Below are 22,498 nucleotides of genomic sequence, written 5' to 3'. Positions count from 1 at the left end.
ATCGTGAGGAAATTGGCGACTGGGGAGCTACGAATGAGTAGCGTAACCCGGGCATAAAAACCTACAACAACGGCTGGGTGTTCGTTGTGCTGACCACACGTCACCTCGTAACTGGTTGGTTGGTTGTCTCTGCTGAGGCCATGGCCCTCAAGGGTTGTTGCTCCACGGGTTATTATTATTATTTTTATTGACGTCGAAACTAATGTAACTTGGTGTCTTTCTTGCAGGATGAGAAATTTTGCAGCGAGCATTCTTTTGTTGGCCCTGTACCAAACAGCCAGCGTAAACGCGGAAGTAATTCTGGAATGGAGTCCAGTAAAGGTTTTCCAGAGGGAAGAGCCCGCGTTCGAGGCCAACGCACAGGCCGTAACCAGAGCTCGCGTGTGGAAGGACGACGTGTACGTGGCCCTGTCTCGACAGGGCGACGCGGGCCCCATAACGCTAGGAAAGGCAGTGTGGGACAGCTGGTTATGGCTCAAGTCTCCGATCGTGAAGCCGTTCCCTGATTGGCCGTCGCAACAGTATGGCGACTGCTCCGCGCTGCAGACTGTGGAGGACATCGAGCTGGATTCAAAGGGCCGCCTGTGGGCCCTGGACGGCGGGAGCCTCAATGCTCCGAACCGATGTCCCCCGAAACTGGTCATATTCGCCGGCGATGAGGTGAGTTAGTGTGTGTCATTAAGAAAGGTGAAGCAAAAGTCAGGTTACAGTGATATTGCTATTACAGTTGGGAGCTGAGAAGACTGAGAGGCTGAGGAATGCGAAACTGACTTGCCTGTTGTCGCCGTGTGCAGCCAGGTCGTCTTCCTTTCAGGGTGGCAGCGGCATAAATAAAAAAGGCATGGTACGAAAACGCATTGCAAACGAATGGAACGTATTACATAGTAACAAGTGAAAGCAATACTAATAATGAAGTAAAACTTCACAAATCAAAGCAATCTGCTTCCAACGTGATTAAGAAAGTAAGGGTGCGTGCGTGCTTTTTGCGTATTTCCTAGAGTCTTGTCAATGCTTCTTTCCTGGACATGGATCAATTAATTTTAACTTATGCAGGGTATTACATTTTCTCTCTCGTTTGTATTTACATTTTGGTATGTAGCATCGCTTATCTGCAACTTTCGGATTATGGAACATGAAGCTGTATTGTCTCGGCCTCAGTGATTTATCCACCAACTACGCACCAAAACCCCACACAATTTTTATAAAAGGACAAATTTATGGTCATTTTGGCTCTAAGTATACCTTTTCACACCCATAAACACAAATTTACGCCCCTCAAATAAAAAAAATCTGAATAAACCTTTGCTCAACCCCCGAGCCGGCTTTCCCGCTTTTCGTTGCATGTTAAATCTATTAATAGTTAACCTTCAGCGACCCAGTTTACTAGATATAGTCTGCTCTATACATATACACTTACTTATACACACACGCCAAAACATTCATTTGATTTTTAAAACAAATTTATTTCCGAAAACATTGAAGAAGTGTGAATTCCTATGCCGTTGCTGGTCTTCGAGATGTCCCGTGGCTGACGTCATCCGTGGAGATTCACGAATGGTTCCGAACTTTTCCGAACGCCAGACTGCACCTCACACTGTAAGTCCCGATTCCATTATCAGATTCTCACCCTTTCCTACAAGGACTTCTGCATGTCTGGCAACACTGAAAAATTGAACACCAAGTCGAAGCTCACCTCCCCACACTTCCTCCCCGTTCACCCCGAACCCCACCCCGTATTCGCAGTATTCTCAGCTCCCAACTGTAGTTGAATTGCCAACACGATCGCCAGGCCTAACACCCCTAGATTTTTACGTGAGAGCTACGTAAAGGGCCTCGTGTACGCTAAAATTAAGAGCCTGGACCACCTCAAAAAAAGGATCAGAGGCTTCATTGCCCAAACCACCTCCACCACACTAGGAGTCGAATTGTAGCATGCATTGAAGAAGATGTTGCATATATTGAACATGTACTGTAACTTTAACCATTACGTATCAGTCATGTGTACGACTGTACGCACGTTTTGTTTTCCTACGTAACCTGACTTTTGCACCACCCTGTATACAAATTTGCCAAATTTTGTTTTAAGTCCACTTTATGCACAGACAGGCTAAGCGTGACTGGACCTACGGTTTAAAGTGGGGTCCGAATCACTGTGCCACCGCCAGGGATTGAAGTCGGACCCTAGGAGAATCGAATGAATATTTCGGAATAGCTCTTCTCTTTACAAGTACCGGTAATTCACGAAGTACCTGATTGGCAAAAGTAATTTAGTGATATTTAACACCCGAAGCGACATGTGTCGCGTGAGGGTTTCACCAATCGAACGCAGGCTTGTGCGGCCTGTCATGCCGCTACGGTGTGAAACGTTGCTGTTGATTGGCTGTGTCACGTGTCGCATCGGTCCGTACAGTTACTTATTTATCAAAGTAACTCAGGTGCATTTATTTATTTAATAAGGTAAGTCAAGCGCACGTACTTAATTGGTAAAAGCAGTGTGGTATTTGAAACACTTACAATGAGGAGATTTTATTAACTACCTTTGAAGCAAAGGGATATTTACCCCCAAGAGCCAAATATTGACAAGCATAGGGGGATACAGGAACCATAGGGTAATCCCTCCCATCCCCCCTTCAAATACAAACCCGAGTAAAAGTTACTTATTGATAAAAGTAACTCGGTTACAGTTACTTAGTAGGTAAAATTAACTAACTCAGGTAACACGTTTGGAAATAAAAGGTACTTACTTGGCAAAAGTGACTGAGGTATAATTACACATTGCTAAATGTAATTCAAGACTTAGAGTTAGCATTTTAATCAGAGTTTCTGGTTCGATTATTGGAAGATGTATCGACATTTTGTTGAGTCTATCTATTTAATCGCTTCACAATTTCATCATCATTGACGCGATTTACCTACAGAGGTCGAAAAGTGACGTAAAAATAAGTATAATTCTAGATCGTTAAGGATACATCCTAATTCCAGTGCTAAAAAATCCATCACGACTCCCCAATTTTTTTTGCCAAAACACCATGACAAGTTCGATTAAATTTCGAGAGATTTTGACTACATTTTCGAAGTCTCCCCCCTACCGATACGTCCCAAATACCTCATCAAGATGTTCCAAGATAAGTCCTCAAATAATGAGTAGGTTCCTTATAAAGAAATAACACTTAAAAAGTGAATAGTTGGCGTGCATTACGAGATTTCAAACTTTGAAAAATAACAAGATTTGATTAACCTAAGCTGACAGGCCCGCCACCTTTATTTTTTCTAATTTCCAACTGCGAAATTTTTTTTAAAAAGTTGAAAATATATAAATTTGTTCACTAGGGTATTCCCAATATTTCTGTATTGCTATTGTTCATAAAAACCTAAACGTAATGTAAATATGAGGCAAAATCCACTATCAGACGCCATTTTTGAATGCGTGTTTTTTGAGACACTCATGCCTGTGACAGTGTACAATTGGGTGGTAATGATAGTAATCATTGTAATTAATAAACAATTGCACGTCTATAAACAAAAGAAGTACCATTGTAATTTCTTTATGTTTCATGTGAGTTCTTGTGAATGGTAAAATATGTGAGTGACACTTGAGCAATAATTGGTCATTATTTTTTATTAATGATAGTATTTTTTTGTAATTATTATAATTAATAAATAACTACACATATATAATCAACAAAGGAAGCAAGGATTCAATAACAAAATGGTTTCCTGAATTTTAGTGATTAAAAAAAGTGTGGGCCTGTGAGGCCCTACACTCAAATAAGTACGTACGCCACGGCTAAACCAGGGTTAGTGCATCGCTTTACAAATTCATGATCATGATATTCTTCACTTTAGTGTTGCCAAAAGTAATTTGCTAAAGAACATTTGGAAATTTGTAACTTTAATATTCCTTACTTGATCATGCACAGATTTATACGATTACTCACAATTCAAATACTTCTCGGCGACACGTGAAACATCATTGAGTACTCAGCTGCAACAAAAGAACATAAAAATTAAACCTGATACGAAGCATTATAACAATTAGTGCATTTCCTAGGTACATTATTTTAAAATTTGTCAATACTATTACCGACCTCCTCGGTTGAATGGTTAGCGCCCTCTGCTAACCACTTCGTTACAAATCTACAAATCTACAACAAATTTTCAGTTCCTAGTTACTTCTCACTCACCCTGTAGATATAACTATAAATAGCTGCAAATAACTGTTGCGCATCTCACACCACATTTCCCCACTCCATTCTTCGCAGCAACGTTGGTTCGCAGTGTTGCAACCTGAAGGGAGCGGAATGATCTGAGGATTTTCAACGAAATTTGTATTCGCTTTTTCCTGGGCTGTTTTCTTCCTGTCGGAGTACAGAAATTCAGTTCACCTTTCGCCAACGACTCTTTTCCTTCTTTTAAAACTTGCTCTCCCCGATGGCGTAGTGGTAGCGTCGTCGCCTTGTAATCAAGAGGTCCCAGGTTCGATTCCCGGTGGAGGCACATAGTGGTTCGGATCCCACTTTAAACTGTAGGTCCAGTCCCGATTAGCCTTACTGTGCATAAAGTGGACTTAAAAACAACAAATCAATCCAATCCAATTCTTTTAAAACTTGAGAAACCATCCCTTTAGATATTCCCGTGGCGGCGCTTGTGGACTCGACAACATTATACTTAAGTTTATGTAACTCCTTCTGATTTCGCAAATATGTTGCAACATTGTGAACAATTTACCTGGCCTGTCCTCTAAGGGGCTTTCCAGAGCAGATTGTGGATTTCGTTGGACCCGGCATGATTTGATTTTTGCATTTCAAAAATATGCAGTCAAGAGTAAAGAGCAATAACATTTCAATGCTTTAAAAAAGAACACAGGCAAGCATGTTATCAGTTGCCTTCTCGTAGCGATTGTTGTGCGATAAACAAAATAAACCCCACTCCACTCGGCTTTAAAAAAAACCAGGCCACTGCTCGATGTCGCATTCAGAATTCGCCCAGTAGTTTCTCTTCGTTATAAACCATAACGCGCGTCCGTAATACTGCAGTTTATGATCCGCGCACTGCACGCATTTTCAAAGACCGGATTAAATCAAATGAACCACTGATAAACTGATATGAGCCGGTATCGTCAATCTACACAGTAAAAATCGCTTGTCATATTTGTTTTAGCTTAATTTTGCTGAGTTGGCACCACTCGTAGTCTCAAGGCCAGACTAGTACGTAGAAGAGTGGTGGGGAGGATGACGTAATAGGAAGTGCTCCGCAGCGATCTGCGCATATCTAGACTTAACTTGTCAGGCTATAGGATTATGGTCGGAAGGAGGAAAACAAGGTTCTGAAAATGTTTTCAAAAAGGTGTAAAAAAAGGCGCTGATAAGATGCCTTCATTCAATGCTCTCTTTTCCTGCGCCTTCTGAATATAATGAGCGCGGACCGCGTAGAGAACGGTGGTTCTGCCGGAAAGGTTTTGTTGAAGTTTGTGTTTTCTCTCGCGGGTTTTGCTGCATTATCTTGGGAACTATTGGCGCTGCAATGATTATATTATATCATTTTGTAGCTCTCGTTCTGGTCTACAAAATGAGACTATAGGATTCTATGCAGCTGCTCAAGAAGAGTGAATAATCATTAATATTTCTGTCGATTTTTTTTTAACAAAACATGAAATACATACAAAATTACACGTCATCATCTCATTCTAGGTACAGAAAACTGTCAGGTTTCCTCCCAGAGAAGGAATGGTTTGTGACAATAGCTCTCTACGCCACTTGGAAGTAGACAGGAAGGGAAGTTCCTACTACGCATACATCAGTGATTCCACATGTCCAGGTCTGATTGTCTACAGCCTGAAGACCGACGGGATATGGCGCCTTGAGCACGATTCCTTCCAACCAATCCCAGGCTTGGATTTCGGAACGTCACTGGCGGTGCATGGTCCACTGTTGTACTACAGTCCGGCAGGTTCGGGGAATCTCTACACTCTACAAACATGGGCTCTTCGTGATCTTGAGCGAGATCTGGGCATATCTGTTGAAACTGTTGGCGATCTACTAGGTCCAAATAAGGAAATGGTCATAGACAAGTTCGGTATACTGTATTACTATGTGCCGTCACGGAATGCTATGGTAAGATGGGACACGAGAACGTCTTGTGAAGCGACCAATCACGTCGTGCTGTCGACTGAAGATATAGTAGGTGACGTCACGGATTTGACAACTGACGGTAAGAACTTGGTATTTGCTGTTACAAATTACTACGATTCTGAACTGAACAATACGGCCAGTCGATGTTTCAGCGTCTATCAGTATCCTTAAGACTAAGTACTGAGTACAGGGTGACCACGAATTAAGGGGGCACCTTTTGAGCATCAATTACGTTTAATAATGATAACATATTTATAACATTGGCAAGGTTTTTATTTTCTGAAGATGGTAACTTAGACATCACAATGACTATTTTATCTGTTTTTTCACATAATTATCAATTTGAGCTTCATTCAAATCAATGCAAGCTTCGTGGTTTACCAGATTTTTAAGGTCTGAAACACTTCCGGTTGCATCAAATAACTTGATTCTTGAGCAGGAGCGTATATCCTAGGCTAGCTAGGGTATCTGCGAAGCCTGAAGTCTAGAGAACAAAATACAGGAGAAAAATCGATCAGAAATTGTAAGTGAGATGATGATGCTGATTCTGGAGTTGGCAACCTGATTTCTTATGAGTTGGCAACCTGATTTCTTATGAGTTGGCAACCTGATTTACTATGAGTTGGCAACCTGATATCTTATGAGTTGGCAACCTGATTTCTTAGGAGTTGGTAAATTTATTTCCATTCATAGCCTAGCTAGGACCACGTGACATAGTGAGAAGCCCAGATCTTGAAGTCAGCATACGCCACTGTTCTTGAGATAGTGTCACTTTAAGTGCTAGAGGTCCACATTCCTGCAGCATTCGCTACACGTGATTGGTAATGGAAAGTACACGTACACATTTGACACGGTGCCCAATACTTAGGCGTCTTGCTGCCATTTTAAACAACATCTACTTCTTCCGCTCTGCCGGTTAGATTTTGCATACGTGTAAAAACAAAGATAAAAAGGAAAGAACAATTCTAGCTCAATTAATACAAAAGTTACAGTGACAAAAGGTGCCCCTTAATTCGTGGCCACCCTGTAGAGTCACTCGGGGGAATACGCCCAACTTCTTTTTTGGCGGTTTATAGCTTCGCTAAATGAAGAAGTGTGGCAATGAAAAGGATGTCAAATGAAAGCTACATGTTTTGTTATTGTTACCTATACGTTTTACTACTTATAGCAAAAGAACCATAGAAAAATAAACAGATGAACCTCAATTTGGGCAAATCCCCGTGTTCAGGGTAAAATGCCCACCCATTAGAGGTAAAATGCCCAATACAAGAAACAATTGTAATACTTGCCATGAGATATTTAAATGAAACTAATATACATCATTAACTGGAAGATTATTAACGTTTGTTTCGTAACCAGAACATCATTTGTGCAGACAAGCATAGCGTTTTTAACAACATTTATTTTGAATTTACCATACCCTCTTTTACTGTTTACATTTGAGAAATTGCATTGCCCTTTGGACACATGGACGTGAATTTGGTACATATTTCATGCATCCACATACTACAACGAATACACTGGATCCAGTCACATTGTGGTCCTTTCTTCTCATTATAATGACCATGGGCATATTGTACTTAATTTCTGTGGGCATATCACCCCACAGCTACAAGCAGAAAATTAAATCACTGCTTGGCAACTCTGCGGCAGTTTCACTCTGCAGATATGTTTCCCTGGCCCTTGATCTTTACACCAAATATAATTCAGTTTCTTTTTCTCTTGGGAATATTATTGCACACTGTTAATACAGCAACGTCCAAAAAATTATTACCTCAAAAATTGTCTTCTTACCTCATGAAATTAACCCTGGATGGCTTCAGATTCTTCTCACAAGCTCCAAACCTGCTGCCTCGTCTCACCACGGAGGGCGCTTTCAATGTCGCAGGATTGTCATAACATTAACGTTGCGCGAGATACGAGGGGGGTGGGCATTTAATCCCGATGGGCATATTCCCCCGAGTGACTCTATATTGGACAAAATCTCCCAAAACTTTGGATACCAAGTCGCGCACTATAATTTCTTACAAAAGATTCTGTTTTATACTCAGGTTTGTTGAGATACCAAACTCTGGTAGAGCAAAAAGGTGATACATATTTGTTAAGACCAAACTATGTTGAATCAGTAAAATGTTATGAGGCCTGGTACAGACAGCACACAGAACAACACATTATTTATTATTAGCTATGTTGTCATAATTCGATGCGAATTGTTATGTGCATTCTTCTATTGCTTTTCTTGTAGTGTTCCTCATATTATTTAATGAAATATATATATATATATATATATTAAACAAGGTTTTTTAAATTTTTTACTTGTTTGTCAATGAAGCACGATTTATTTCATACAGTTGAATGAAGTGAAAACTGTAGGTACGTCAACACTTAGGGTATTTGCACCCGTCTCATTATATGGGCCCAAGCCCCTTGCTATAAATAAAATCAGCACATCTCTCTGAGGACTAATATATGATTACTCATGTTAGAAGCTGAGGCTGAAAGTGGGGCATTCAGAACATTATGAGGACAAAACACAGGAAAACACACAAACGTACACAAGATTATACTGGATGTAGGTCCTGACGCAAGAGCCCCGTTTGTCTGCAGCAGCGGGGCTTACTCCGTGGAAGTGAGGTTGATATTTTACTGCTTACGGAAAAGTGACCAATTACAAGATATCGTTTGGAAATGTCGCATTGAAAATTCTACGTTTGCTACTGTTCAATCAGCTAACTCGCTTGACTGATATTCGAATTAAAAAGAAGAAATACAGGGTGTCTACAAATGATTGAAGCGGTTTCATGATGTAACCGTACGTGCATGGGCGTCGGGAGAGGGGTCGAACGGGTCGGTGCCCCCCCTGGAAATTGACTCGTTTATTTAAAGATACAAGAAACCCGAAAGTTTGTTCCTCTTATTGTTTAGAACAGAAATAAAGTTCATGTAGTTAGTATTCGAATTGAAAAATCAAAGTAATAATGCATTGGATCGAAAACATTGAGTGAAAATACAGGAACGAGGTTATATTCTACCATTTCATCCAAAGAACAAATGGTTCCACAGGTTTCAAAATTCCAATAATTACAGTTGTAGGTGAGAGGTCACACAACAAACTTTATGAAAAAAAAACTAACATTTAAAACATTTTCTTGATCCAGACGTGCAAAAGTTAATATCAAAATGCATTTTAGATACTAACTGCATAAAATGCAAAAGAAATAATAGAAAATACGTTGTGCTGGTATTCACTCGTTTGGTGGATCGTCTCTCTCCATTTATATAATAATAATAATAATTATGATTTTTTTCAAATAAAATTTATTTTTGTTACTTTATAATATTTATTATTGTACTCGTATAATAACATTTATGACCGTGGTAATAATACTTATTACTTTTCTACTATTCAACTTTTATCATTTGCCCGACCCCCTGCAAAAATTTCTGGCGACGCACATGCGTACGTGTATTATTGAATATATCGTGAAGTAACTTTACAGTTTTGGAGAGAAACTCAACAAGTTTTGTGACACATTACAAGTTTTCGGTATGACCTTCTTCGTGAATCTTCAAACATACACTTCAATATCAAGTTCTTCCCAACCGCAGTGCAGCATGTCCCTATCAATTCGATCAAAAGTACTGATGATGCGAGCCCGCAGTTCTTCTAGATCACTCGGTAATGGAGGCACAAACACTAAATCCATCATCTAACCCCCCACACAAAAGTCAGGGGAGTTAAGTGAATGACAGTAGTTGTTGATCATCGTTTCCACAATGACCGATTCATCGGTTTGACACTATGGTGGTTAAGAATTCGTGGACATGGTGATGAAACTGGGGATACTCGTATTCTGTTAATGGTTGTTTGCTGAAGAAGTAGGGGCTGTAAACTCTAAATTTTGAGATTACACGAAAAGCATTGAGTCTCGGAAAGTCACGAATATGCTCAACGGCGCCATAGAACAGAAAACCCCCATAACTTGTAATGTGTCACAAAACTTGTTGAGTTTCTCTACAAAAGTGCAAAGTTACTTCGTGATACGTTGAATAATACATGTACAGTAACATCATGAAACTGCTTCAATCATTTGTATATTTCTGGGAAAAGGCTCTTAATTTGACACCGGTTACTGAAGGAAAATTCAGTTATATTCAACTGTAAACACCCTTGAAAACAAAATAAATAAAACAACAGTATCGTTTGTTTCTTTGTTTCAGTTATATGGTAGCTATACTAAAACGAAGTTATGAATAATGAAACTAATATACAAATCAAAACCTATGATGAGTCATAAGATTGATGTCATGCAAATCTGCGGTCACCATTTGTTGGCGCATACGGAAGAAATTAATAACATGAAATTGTTAAAATTACATTATTCTTCAGGAAATCATAATACTCAAAGTGACACCATCTGAATGGTTTTTATTAATGTATCGAATTGACCACCTGGAAAATTTCCACCTTGGTCTTGGACAACATAACAATCTCTTAACATAAAAGATAAAGATCTGAATTCTATTCTATATCCTATATAAAGACTAGCGTCTCAATGGAGTAGTATCAATTAAAACGATCTGTGAAAGGAACTTTCTCTTCTTGATTTTAGAAACACTGGGATGTCAGTCACCTTTTCACTGACCTCTTCAATTCGGTTCACATTTGCAACAAGCATATGGAATACAAAAAGCGTCATACAGTCGAACGCATAGATATTACCAAGTAATTTGTTGTTAAGCATGTTCATTCACGATTTACTGGCATTTCATTTGGTGCATTTCCAGTTCTATGTGTACAGTGGGATGCACAATTATTTCTCGGTAAATTGTCCATGACTATTTTCAATAATGTTTTCTCTTACCTACATTCTAGGGATTTTAAGGAAGAGGTTTGTACGTGTCTTTGTGCTTGTCAACAGCTTTCTTCGAGTTCTCTTTCAATCCTTGAATCTCTCATTACATAAAACCAAGAGAATAAATACAGTAATGGACAATTTGCTTGGTAATACTTATGCTTCCCACTCAGGGTGCGAAATCATTGAACGTATATATATATATATATATATATATATATATATATATATATATATATAATGATATGGATATTTTACAACTAAAGACAATCAATTACTAAATATTTTTAAAAAACATTATTATTAAATACACAAAGAAATTAATTTCTTTCTTTTAAATATAACAGATATTTATAAAGTAGCAAACTAATTCCTTTACTGATTAAAGATGTCAATAAATTGCAAAATAGTTAAAATTGTTTTATTATGTATGAGCTTTTGTTTACTTTTTGCTCTCCATTATAATAAATCAATTCGAATTTATAATTATATTTGACTTGCATTCTTGTTTACTTTTCTTGTGCGCATATTGTTATTGGTGTAGAGTACATCTGTTAATGATTTCTTGAAAGAGAGAGAGAGAGATAGTATTCTGCACTCCCAATCATGCTATTTTGTGTGAGTCTTCGATATTATCCTTAGTAAAATACGTACGTAGTCAAAACTAAGTGCTTATATTTTGCTGTTATAACAAAAACTACCCCCGGTAAATTTTTGGTGGCAAGGAATTTTGAGGATAAGATTGTTGGTGGGGGAGATCCCCCCTGCCCCCCCTTCGATTTCGCACCCTGTTCCCACTGCACAAAAGAAGGCCGTACGTTCAAGTGACCAGCCCCGTGCCTGGATATTTTGGTACCCAAGGCAGGATTGAGGTTTGCCTCCCTCCTGCACCACCAAGCACCAACATTTCATGTGCGTCCTTCTATATTTCCTTCTTATGCCACGGTTTTTGATTTTACATCCTTCAAATTTTGAAACGAGGAAACAAAAAGTCATTAGCTAATATAGGGTGTACACATAAAGATTGTAAAAAGTTTCGCATTACTTTGGGAAACAACAAATAAAACAAATAAACAAAGTAAACATAAAATCCAAGTTATAATTTCTCCGTCGCATATTATAATTTGGTTGTCTAACAAAAAATATCTTTGAATAACGCTCTAGGCTTCAGCCTCCCTCTCCAGCCTAAACATAATAAATACCGACAGACATAAATGAAAAGACTTAACATCAAATACACTAATATAGGGTACTCACACATGCATGTTCATTCGATACATTCATTGTATCAGGAAGATGCTTAGACTATTTGAAGAATAAAACTTGTTGATTCACTTTAACTGCATGTACAGTAACATCATGAAACCGCTTCAATCATTTGTAGATACCCTGTATATTTCTGGGAAAAGGCTCTTAATTTGTCACGGGTTACTGAAAGAAAATTCAGTTATATTCAACTATAAACACTCTTGAAAACAAAGGAAACAAAACAACAGTATTGTTTGTTTGTTTGCTTGTTTGTTTCAGTTATATGGTAGCTATACTAAAACGAAGGTTATGAATAATGAAACTAATATGCATATGATTCAAATTTAATCTATGATGAGTCATAAGATTGATGTCACCCCTTGCTATGTGTAGCTGACAAAACATGGATCTGGTACGGAGTACACCCAGCATGCACCAATATCGAAATGCTAAGAGCTCTAAACCTGCCCCTCATAACCTAACAATTAGTGACCTACAATTCCGCTTATGTGGTTAGGTTTAGAGCTCTGAGCATTTAGTTTTAGCGTTTGGTGCAAACTGGCTGTGCCTCGCACCATGCCCGACAAAACACCCGCTGCAGAATATAAGAAAACCTTGCGCAAAGAGGGCTGTAATAGGTGTCGTTTTCTAAAGCATATCGCCCATTGAGACGCGAGGAAACGCGGCAGCCATGGACGTCCGCAGGATTTTTTTCCAGGGAGGGGCCAGGAATGTGACTCTTTTCAGGGGGGCAAACAAGGCACATTTTCCTCAATAATAGTGTTGTTCCCTCAAAAAACATTGCTTAAATTTGAATTTATCATATTCATGCAATAACTAACACATATTATTGTGGCTGTAATGAAATTATATGTGAAAAATATATAATTTTTGGTTGACTTTCATTTTCCAGGGGGGCCACGGCCCCCCTTCCCCCTTTCGGACGCTCATGGCGGCAACAGAACTTTTGTTATCTGCTTCTATTGAAATCAAATGGTGTAACGCCCACTAAAGGGAACGCGTGGAATTTCCATGCCAGAAGTCTGCAGGTTATCTTAAGGCGAGGAGGGACAATTTCCCCATGGTCTTTCTCGCTGGGGCAGCTGCCGATCACTGTTGCCAACTTCGCTCTTTTGGAGCCAGATCTGGCCCTTTCGTGCACTCGTTTGACTGTGAACTGTGGCACCCGCCGTCTGTCCCACCATGATGCCACCACTGGCTCGAGTCCATAAAGACCAACCTTTGCCATGAGTGTACATTTTGCACGTGACGTGATATTCATATATAGGCTGCGTCACCCACCCCTCTTTCCTCATCACGTATTTTTATGTGTAGCGCTGTGGCTAAGGTGAAGATGACAATATTATTATCCTGGAATCCTTTATTTTCGATTTCATATGAACATCATTGGATTATATTTGAGATGGGTGATGCCGTCAAATCTAGGCGGTGAAAACTAAAAATAAATTGCCATCACTTTAAAGCTAACGGTAATAGCAGCGCCCCCACCCCTCTGACACCTAAAATTACATTAGGAGGCACTTTATGTAGCCTTCGTTAGTCTAGCTCCTTGAAAGTCATCTTTAGCTCTATTAATAGTGAAATGTCGCTCTTTTATGCACATCAGATTTGGCAACACTGCCAGGATGACCGTAGGAGGCAAGGAGAAATGCATTAGCCTTATGGGACCATTCTTTTATTCGTTTTCTCCGGAATATCAAACATCCAATATCGCAGAAAAGTACATGGAAGGAAAAGGACACGTTGAACTATGTCATAGTAGAACGAAAAGTCGAAACTCTCATTTGATTAGCCGTAATATGAAGTTGAAGTTGATTTCCCATAAGGAATACATGGGATTCTGTAAATACTTATTAATCATATTTTTCAAACATCGTGTCTAGCTTACTAACCAACTTGAAAAACAGTTTCCACTTCCAACATGGAGAGAAATTCATACTCTCTTGCATACTAAACTCTCTTTTAAATAGCAGTGCCCAATCCGATGATATTGAAATAAATGCACAACTAGTGCGTAGTTGTCCCTCCTCGCCTTAAAGCTTAACGCCCATTGAGAGGCGGAGAAACGCAACATCAGCATGGTCGTCCGGAAGGGGGCCGTGTCTCCCCCTGGAGTAAAATTGTTAGGATCGGGGCATCAACATTTAAAATAGAATTTATTGGGCCACATGTTCACGAACATTGAGAACCACTGATTCCCTGCAGGTTATTGGCTTTTGTGAATACTCACAATTCCTCAAGGAACATAGCATGTGGATATGTATGTGTTCTCCCCTCACAAAAGACTGAAATAGCACGTGCTGATATTTTGTGGTTTCTAGAGGAAATTATGCAAAACCGCAACTGGCAACAATGTAAAGGTCAAAGTTCTAAGCGGAACTTGGGAATTGCTATCTGTGAGGAGTTACCAGCTTGCGTTGCGTGGATGAATGAAATTACTGTAACTGCGTTCGTTATGAGACGATGACAGTTTGAAGTTCACTTTAGGTACACATAAAGGTCACTCAGAACTGGGCCTTGAGTTTAAGGTGTATAACTCCACCGATAACTGAACACGAGACCCCTTGCTTATGGATTTGTAAATAAAAAAGAAGTATTAACGTTCAGGTTGATAGTTTCAGCGTGTCCAACTGCAAAATATACAAAATTGGTATATTCACGTTAATCCATGGAGTTCGGTGTACCCATGAAGTTTCATATTTCTTGCTCTTTCAAATCAAAAGTTTTGAAATTGCAAGCATTAAGTAACAGTGCGATTTCTCGCACGTACATGTGAACCAGGATGTAGGAAAACCGACTGTTTATAACTTAATGAAAGTTGCTCGGGATAATGTACAAGGGGAAGTTGCTATAGAAAGACATAGCATAATTACTGCTATCGTGTTAATGTTTATATCTTTAAAATATAGATATATGTATCCGTGCCCAGATTTTGGAACTGAAACAAGATACGTGGACAGGTACAGCAAAACCTACAAGTACCCCACGTAGGTTCAATGAATTCAGTAGAACAGTGCCGTATAACAGTGTGTTATTAAGCCTCGGCTGGATGTTGAAAGAAAACCAAATTTCGAGGGTGTCGTTAGTTCCGTTCTAACAACAGTACCAAGGGAACACGAGGGAGGCGCTGGCGTCGCTTTCAAGAAATTCTCCTTCTTCCCAGCCACAAACACTCCTCCCATATTCTTACCATCGTTACTTCGCCGCTTTTACGATCTTGCAGGAAGGGGGAGAATGGAATGGTCGTACCCACTGGCCATTGACAGATGTTCCGGAACCCTGAAGAATAACTGTTTTCCTTTCCTTAGTTGAAAAAAAGCTTGCACATCGTCCTTTGAGATCACCAGCCTATGCACTGTGAAGCTGCATGTTTCTTTTTGTTTCCGTCGGTACATTCATTAAGTTACAGTAAAATGGCCAACTAACATAGATTATGTAGTAAAATACAAAGGGGCGAGGTGTAGGGGCCCCACAATGTGCTCTTGATTTTTTTTATATAATCGCAGAAATTCCACAGATAGTGTCGCTTATAAAAAAAAATAGATTTACGAAACAGAAATCGGGTTCCCAGTAACATCATATACGACGTCTGCGATAACAAGCAGTGACGTATTATCTCAGCCAGAGGGGCCCCGGCAACTTGTCATATGGGTCCCCCTCCGAAATGCAGAATTAACTTACTTGCTCGCAGATGTCAATCGATAGGAAAATATCCCTCATCTCATACCTTTGTATCTACGCAGTTTGTCGTAAACGTAGTGTAGCGTGTCAATTGTCTACAGTTAGGAATCCAGCAGAAATATTCAGTTGCTCAACCAGTCGATCCTTATTTTACAACAAACATCAAAATTGTTAATTCGTAACCTTTTATTTTTACACGTGATATTTAAAATGTAACTTCCCACCAAATATTTTCAAGGAGGGGCCCAATTCTTTTCATATTGAAATAAGAGCTGAAATGAATTTTCCATATTGTCTACACTTGTTACGTTTTACTTCAAAGGGGCTGAAAACCTCAGTTAAAGGTGGGACCCATAGTAAATTATCCCTTTGCTGTAAAGACCATTATTCCATCCTCTGCCACGCAGGGTATACAACTTATGAGTTGAATGTGACCATTATTTTGTGTAATTTTGTAAGTTCATATTTCTTACAATTTGGCATTTTGTGGACACTTCTGTCGAAGTAGTTCTTATTATCTAATGTGTTAGGATTTTTTTATCTGCAGTGTTCGAAGGGAAAATTCCTAGATGCAAATTTCCTTGTTCGCGTTGGAGATAGAAGGAAGGATCCTTGTGTGGAGCAACTTGAAGATAATGAAGTAGATGAAGGAGAATGATTATGCAAATTCGAGCACTGATGGTCTATTAATAAAAAGGTTCTTGTTTCATGAAAAAGTCTTTAAGAAAGTATGATCACTGGTCTATCGAAAAAAGAATGGCAGCGTTAAAATTATGAATAATGATGTTGAGGTCTACTAACCTGTGGCAACCTTCTTTTATTTTGGGATGGGCTCAGTCCTTCGAAGCTGCATTTCATTGAGTGATAAATTTTCAGTGAATAGAGTTCCTTCGCAGCTTTATTATCTATCACTCAAGACTAGAGTCCGCAGTTATTTCTTCGTAGCAGATGGAAATTTACCTTGTGATAGGTTACTACCGACAATCTAGATGTCCGGTTCAACCCCCATTACTGAAGGATAAGTTTGTTGCTTGAGTATATTAGGGCTACTCACTCAGTATTAGAAGGTTAATATGAGCGACTCTTACGTTGAATCTTGGCCTGGAGGAACCAGGGGATGGCTTACGGGCTGAAGGCACATTCACTTAAAAGGCCAAAAGAGGAGTGTTTACTATTTTTTTACAATTCCACCAAAACAGTATTTTTTAATATCTGTGTAATATATGTAACTTCATAAAAAATATTTCAAGCAAAAATACAAAGCATCACGAACAAAATATTTGGCAGCGGGAAGCTTCCCCCTCCTCCAAAAGTGATTCCTGGCTGCGTCGCTGCGTTGAAGTAGAGAAAATATTTCCAGATTCTTCTTCCAGTTATTTTTCAGAGATTCAGCCCATCCTGATTTAGTTTCAAGAAAGTACTACAGTGATATAAGTCGATAACAAAAAAATGGGAAGGCATAATATTTGAGGTAAAAGTTAATTTCTTGTACAACGAAGGGGGGAGGGCAGCTAACTATTGTACTTCCGTCCCACTCTGGCATCATATTTTTTTGGCACTAAGGGGGCCCCTCAATATTTTACTTGCAGGTGGGCCCAAAGATCTGCGCTACGCCACTGAGTGGCTCGGATCCCACTTTAAACTATACGTCCAGTCCCGATTTGCCTTTCTGTGAATATAATTGGTCTTAAAACAAGTTTAACAAACAAACGTTTGCTATCAGTTCACAATTATAGTTGGCTGTGCTCTAATAGTTGGTGATATTGATAATTGCCCAAAATGGATAGATGCACGTAAAGAGTGAGGTATTTGCAAAATTTCCGGCAACTACTCTTGAAGCATCGATATATTATAAATTGTACATATATAGTCTCCCCAAATGTTAGCAAGTAGATGGAGGACTTCCCCTTCCCTTTCAAATACCATTCTGTACATAACCGCCGAACTCGGGACCTCTATTACTCAATATTAGTCTGTTCGATACCCGTTGTAGGCACATGGCACAGTGGTTCGGATCCTACTTTAAACTGTAGGTCCAGTCTCGATTAGCCTTCCTGTGCATAAAGTGGACTTAAAACAACAAATCAATCAATCAAGATTAGTCAAAAGCAGGTACGTATCAAGAAATATATTTCGGGGGGGGGGGTGTCCAAACCAAGTCTCAGAAATAATATTAGTAATAATATAAATGATTAAATTAAAGTATTCACATTAGATTAATGACATTAATTAAATATGTAAATTAATGTATTATTATTATTATTACTTGAATAGGCAAAAAGACGGTATAGAAACAGGGATATAACAAAACGTATTCTTTATTTAGGTGTAGTTAATATCGCAAAAAAATGAAATGGGAAATGAATGTCAAATAGATCAAGGATCGAATATTTATTGAATAACAAAAAAGAAGGTTGGATCCAGTAGACGAAAAGTAAATTTCTTGGTTAGTTCCATAAATCTTCTTTGACACTGGCCTTCACAACCGTATGTTCCCAATATAATCGTTTCCTTCCAATAAGTTCGGCAGAAATAAATAACCTTCGATTATACAACAAATACTAAAAACGTATATTTTTATTATTTAATTTCAGTACTTGTGTACGATGAATTAGAGATTATAATTATATTTTCCTATATATTTTGTTTTGGGGGGCTGAACTTGTGAACTTGGATCGTGCATAAACAGTGGCGCAGGAACATTTTTCATCTGTAAGGTACAAAATTCGTCCTCAATATTATATATATATATATATATATATATATATATATATATATATATATAAAAAACGGAAAATCAGAGTTTTGTCATTTGAAAGTAGCGAATTTTTAAATAATTTTAATGCAGGGTGTCATTTGAAGGGACAATAGGAGGGATTTTCCCCCCGTCTTGTTTTGAAACATCAAATTTCTAGTTATGAGTGACACATCTCAACCTGGGATCATTATTTTCAACCCACTTGTAAACTATATCGTACTTATCGTTTTCCATTTGGATTCATTTAAGTTTACCACACCATAGCTACATACAAAAAATTCTCGTTATGCAATTTATGGTGACTGTGTACAGTGACACCAATTTATACGGGTCTGTGGGACCCGAGCCCACCCAATAATTTATGTGATTTGTGAATTCAAATTTTTGAGCCCACCCAGTGTTTTTTTTTAGAATTGGCACCCCTGACTGTCTCTTTTAAATGCCATGTATTCGGTATTTTTTCAGACTTCTGGTGATTCACAAGTATTCTTGTATCGAACACTAAAACTGGGCGGTGTATCTGACGTATGTTGAGTTGCTTGGTCATTTAATCTTCTTCGAGAGCTTGTTGAGATCTGTAGTATTTTGTTGTGTTAAGTCGAGGTGGTCCCCGATCGAGGAAAACCATACGTTTGAAAGCATTGTTTTCAATCTTCGTTGCACAGTATGAATGGCCGCTTTGAAGACAGGTTTATTTTTGAATATAGTCCTATTAAATGCACACACATGGCATTTAGATGATTAAGAAAGTGTGTTTCATGGAAACATGTCAGGAAACATGTCATGTCAGCCAAAACACATTTTCACCTCACTCAAGTATTATGTGAATTCAAATGAAATTGTACCAATATCTACAACTGAATGTGAATGCGGGTTCCGTGCCATGAATCTAACCTTTACTGAACAGAGGGAGATTAAATATTTGGTTAAATGATAGAATACATTGCCGTAAATCAATTTCAGTGTTGGTGTTTTATTTTCATTTGGTATGAGCTCAAAATTTTAAACCTTCGTTTTAAAAGTAATTCAAACACAAAAATTGTTATTGGGGGCCATTTTGAGTTTTTTCGACTTTATTACTACCTTCATTTGAATATTTTATTTTCTAAAAATTTCGGGGGGGCTGTAGATCCTTCAGCACCCCCTCTGCGTATGCATGCCAGTGCCCTCTGGATCTCCCTCCCCTAAATAGTCCTCGCCTCAAAAGTGACAGAAAAGCCAAGGTGAATTCCTTTTTCTAATCGCTAATTCTCCGAAACTATTCTTTTTGGAATGAGAAAATAGAGATTAAAGTTGATTTGAAAAAAAAGAAAGTATTGAAGGACAATAACAGGGAAGTTTTCCCTTTGTAAAGTCGGCTGGGCGTCTCACTGGCCTGCAGGAGACTTAGATTAGATTCCTGGGCGTGTTTTGTAAGGTCGGATTTTTGCGGCCTTCTCTCTGCATAAAACGGCTCTGGGGTTCACCCATTCTCAAATAAATAGGTACCAGTGGAGGACGACACCCCTAAGGGCGGGGGAAGGCTAAAGCAGGCTGGAGCGTGATGCTTAAAAACCAAAGGATAGAGAATGAAAGTGAAAATAAAGATTGATTGATTGATTTGTGGTTTTATGTCAACTTTATGCACAGAAAGGCTAATCGGGAGTGGACCTACAGTTTAAAGTGGGATCCGAACCACTGTGCCATGTGCCTCCAGTGAAAATAAAGAGGCAAAACAGACTGAAAGAGAGGAAAAGGAAGTGGAAAACCAACCAAAACAGACTATAATAACAGAGGGAGGGGTGGATTGAGAGAAATGAAGATAAATATTTCTCACGATGGAGTGAGAAAAGGAACAAACAAAAGAAACAGTACAGAACGATAAAGAGATAAAGGAAGGAAGAGAAACAAAAAGAGAGGCATACAGAGAAATCTATAGAAAGAGAGAATGAGAAACAGAAGCAAAAGGTAGAAAGCGAAATAGAGAACGAGCAAGTGGAGGGAGAGAGAGAAAGAGAAGGGCAAGAAATGAAGGAAGCTGTATATCTGAAGAGCCAGGGAGAGAGAGCAAAGAACGCAGGAGGGAAAATGGAACAAGACCTAATCGTGAAAAAGGTACTATGGTTTTACACACAGAGAGAGATAAAAGAGTTATAAATAAAATTGAGTTTTCTGTATTTCAAGTTCTAGACTCTCCCAAGTCTCATTCCAGCTCAATTGAGGCGAAAAAAAAAGTCGCCCTAGTTTCAAGTGTAAACGAAATTTTAAAATTTTACTCGCTGAACTGCTGGAAAAGGAATACAATATTCAATTGTATTCAAATATTATGCACCATTACCAAGGAGGGCCTACTTGTAATCAGAGGGCCCCGGGTTCAATAGCCGGTGAAGGAACGCCGCTCCCGAAGGAGTGGTTTGGATCCCACTTGAAAGTAAATATTAAGATTTCACCAGATTTCTGACTGTGATGCACCGCAAAGTCATAAGTCCAATAGGCTCGAATGTCAGTTAATGAATGAATGCTTCCTTTGTTAATGTTACCAATGTCAAGTCACTGTTCAAATTGAAGGGGATTCCAGGAAAGTGTCTCCTGTCTCATTTTCCCCAGCCTCTACATCTTCAAACCAGTAACTTAAATTTTGCCCTTCGTAAATTTTCTGTTATTTTTGTGTAATTTGTATTTTAATTTTTAGGTTCATTTAACGCCGACACGTCAGTCAAAATTGTCAATTTTTACATAATATTACATTAATTTTTGTATTAAGTCCTATGTTATGCACAGATAGGCTAATTGGGATTGGACCTACAGTTTAAAGTGGGACCCTAACCTGGGAACTCTTGATTACAAGGTGATGACGTTACCACTATGCGATCGGGGAGCATTAATTTCAGATGTAATTCATGGTTTGCAAATAAATTTATTAAAATGTTGTTACTTCACACCAAACTCACACAGAGCATTGTCGTCCTATTAAATTTTGCGCTTTATACGTTTCATAATAATAATAATAATACGCATGATGATCATAATAATAATAATAATATGATGAATGTTAATTTAAATTTTTATTCTATTATTTACTTTGAGCTTCAATAAATTAAAATAAATCAGTTCTTGGGTCTCACCGCGCCGCAAAAGATTTAGTATAAGTAATATAATTGTATTAGGTAAAAAAAAAGTCAAAATGCGAAAATGGGAATCTCTGAACCACCCTCTTCCATCCTACATTTTCTTCAATTCCCATTATGATGCATAACCTAGATATGTAAAAAAAATCGGAGAGCATCACAGAGTAAGTCAACGAAGTAACTGGCTTTCTTGTTTTGGATCAGACTTGTAAACCGACGTAATTTGTGTAAACTAAGTGATGGCGATTCACTTCCTCGACTTGCAAGACTGTCTGTCTTGTATTTTGAAAGTAGCCACCCACTGAAGGAATGAATGCACTTCCCTGAGTTTCCAAGGTCTTTGCGCGGACAAAACATAAACCAGATGTCAAAGCAAGATAAGTTTACAAATTGCGGTGTGAAACCCTCCCCCCTCCTCCGCTCCGAGCGGCATATGACCCGTGCCGCAGATGGGAGAATACACATTCAGAGGGTTGCTTGCCCAGAAGCGACAGCAGCGCCATAAGCGGAAAATCCTCGAACTTCTAGAAGGCGTGGGAACTAAATACTTGTATTTTCTGTAATAAAATTATGTAATTTCTGTTGAAGATATTGTGCAAACTCTTGGAATTATCTATCTAAATTCACGACACTCATGGCCGCGTGCACCAACGCCGATTATTTCGAAGTTCAGATGAACGAGATCAATTTTAATCC

At 38.7% G+C, this 22,498-nt stretch overlaps 1 protein-coding gene across 1 annotated transcript; it reads left to right on the top strand.

Annotated features, from left to right (window-relative positions):
* The first annotated feature begins 228 nt into the window (after nt 1–228).
* LOC145990289 (major royal jelly protein 1-like) lies at nt 229–6,490 on the top strand. The gene is made up of 2 exons (XM_083125976.1): nt 229–660; nt 5,691–6,490. The coding sequence occupies exons 1-2, from the start codon at nt 229–231 to the stop codon at nt 6,300–6,302; spliced, it is 1,044 nt and encodes a 347-aa protein (XP_082982102.1). The 3' UTR covers nt 6,303–6,490.
* Nucleotides 6,491–22,498: the final 16,008 nt, after the last annotated feature.

This window comes from Lepisma saccharinum, chromosome 7, assembly GCF_977018435.1.
Source record: "Lepisma saccharinum chromosome 7, izLepSacc3.1, whole genome shotgun sequence".
NCBI lineage: Eukaryota > Metazoa > Arthropoda > Insecta > Zygentoma > Lepismatidae > Lepisma > Lepisma saccharinum.
This window is presented reverse-complemented; position numbering and strand designations above follow the sequence as displayed.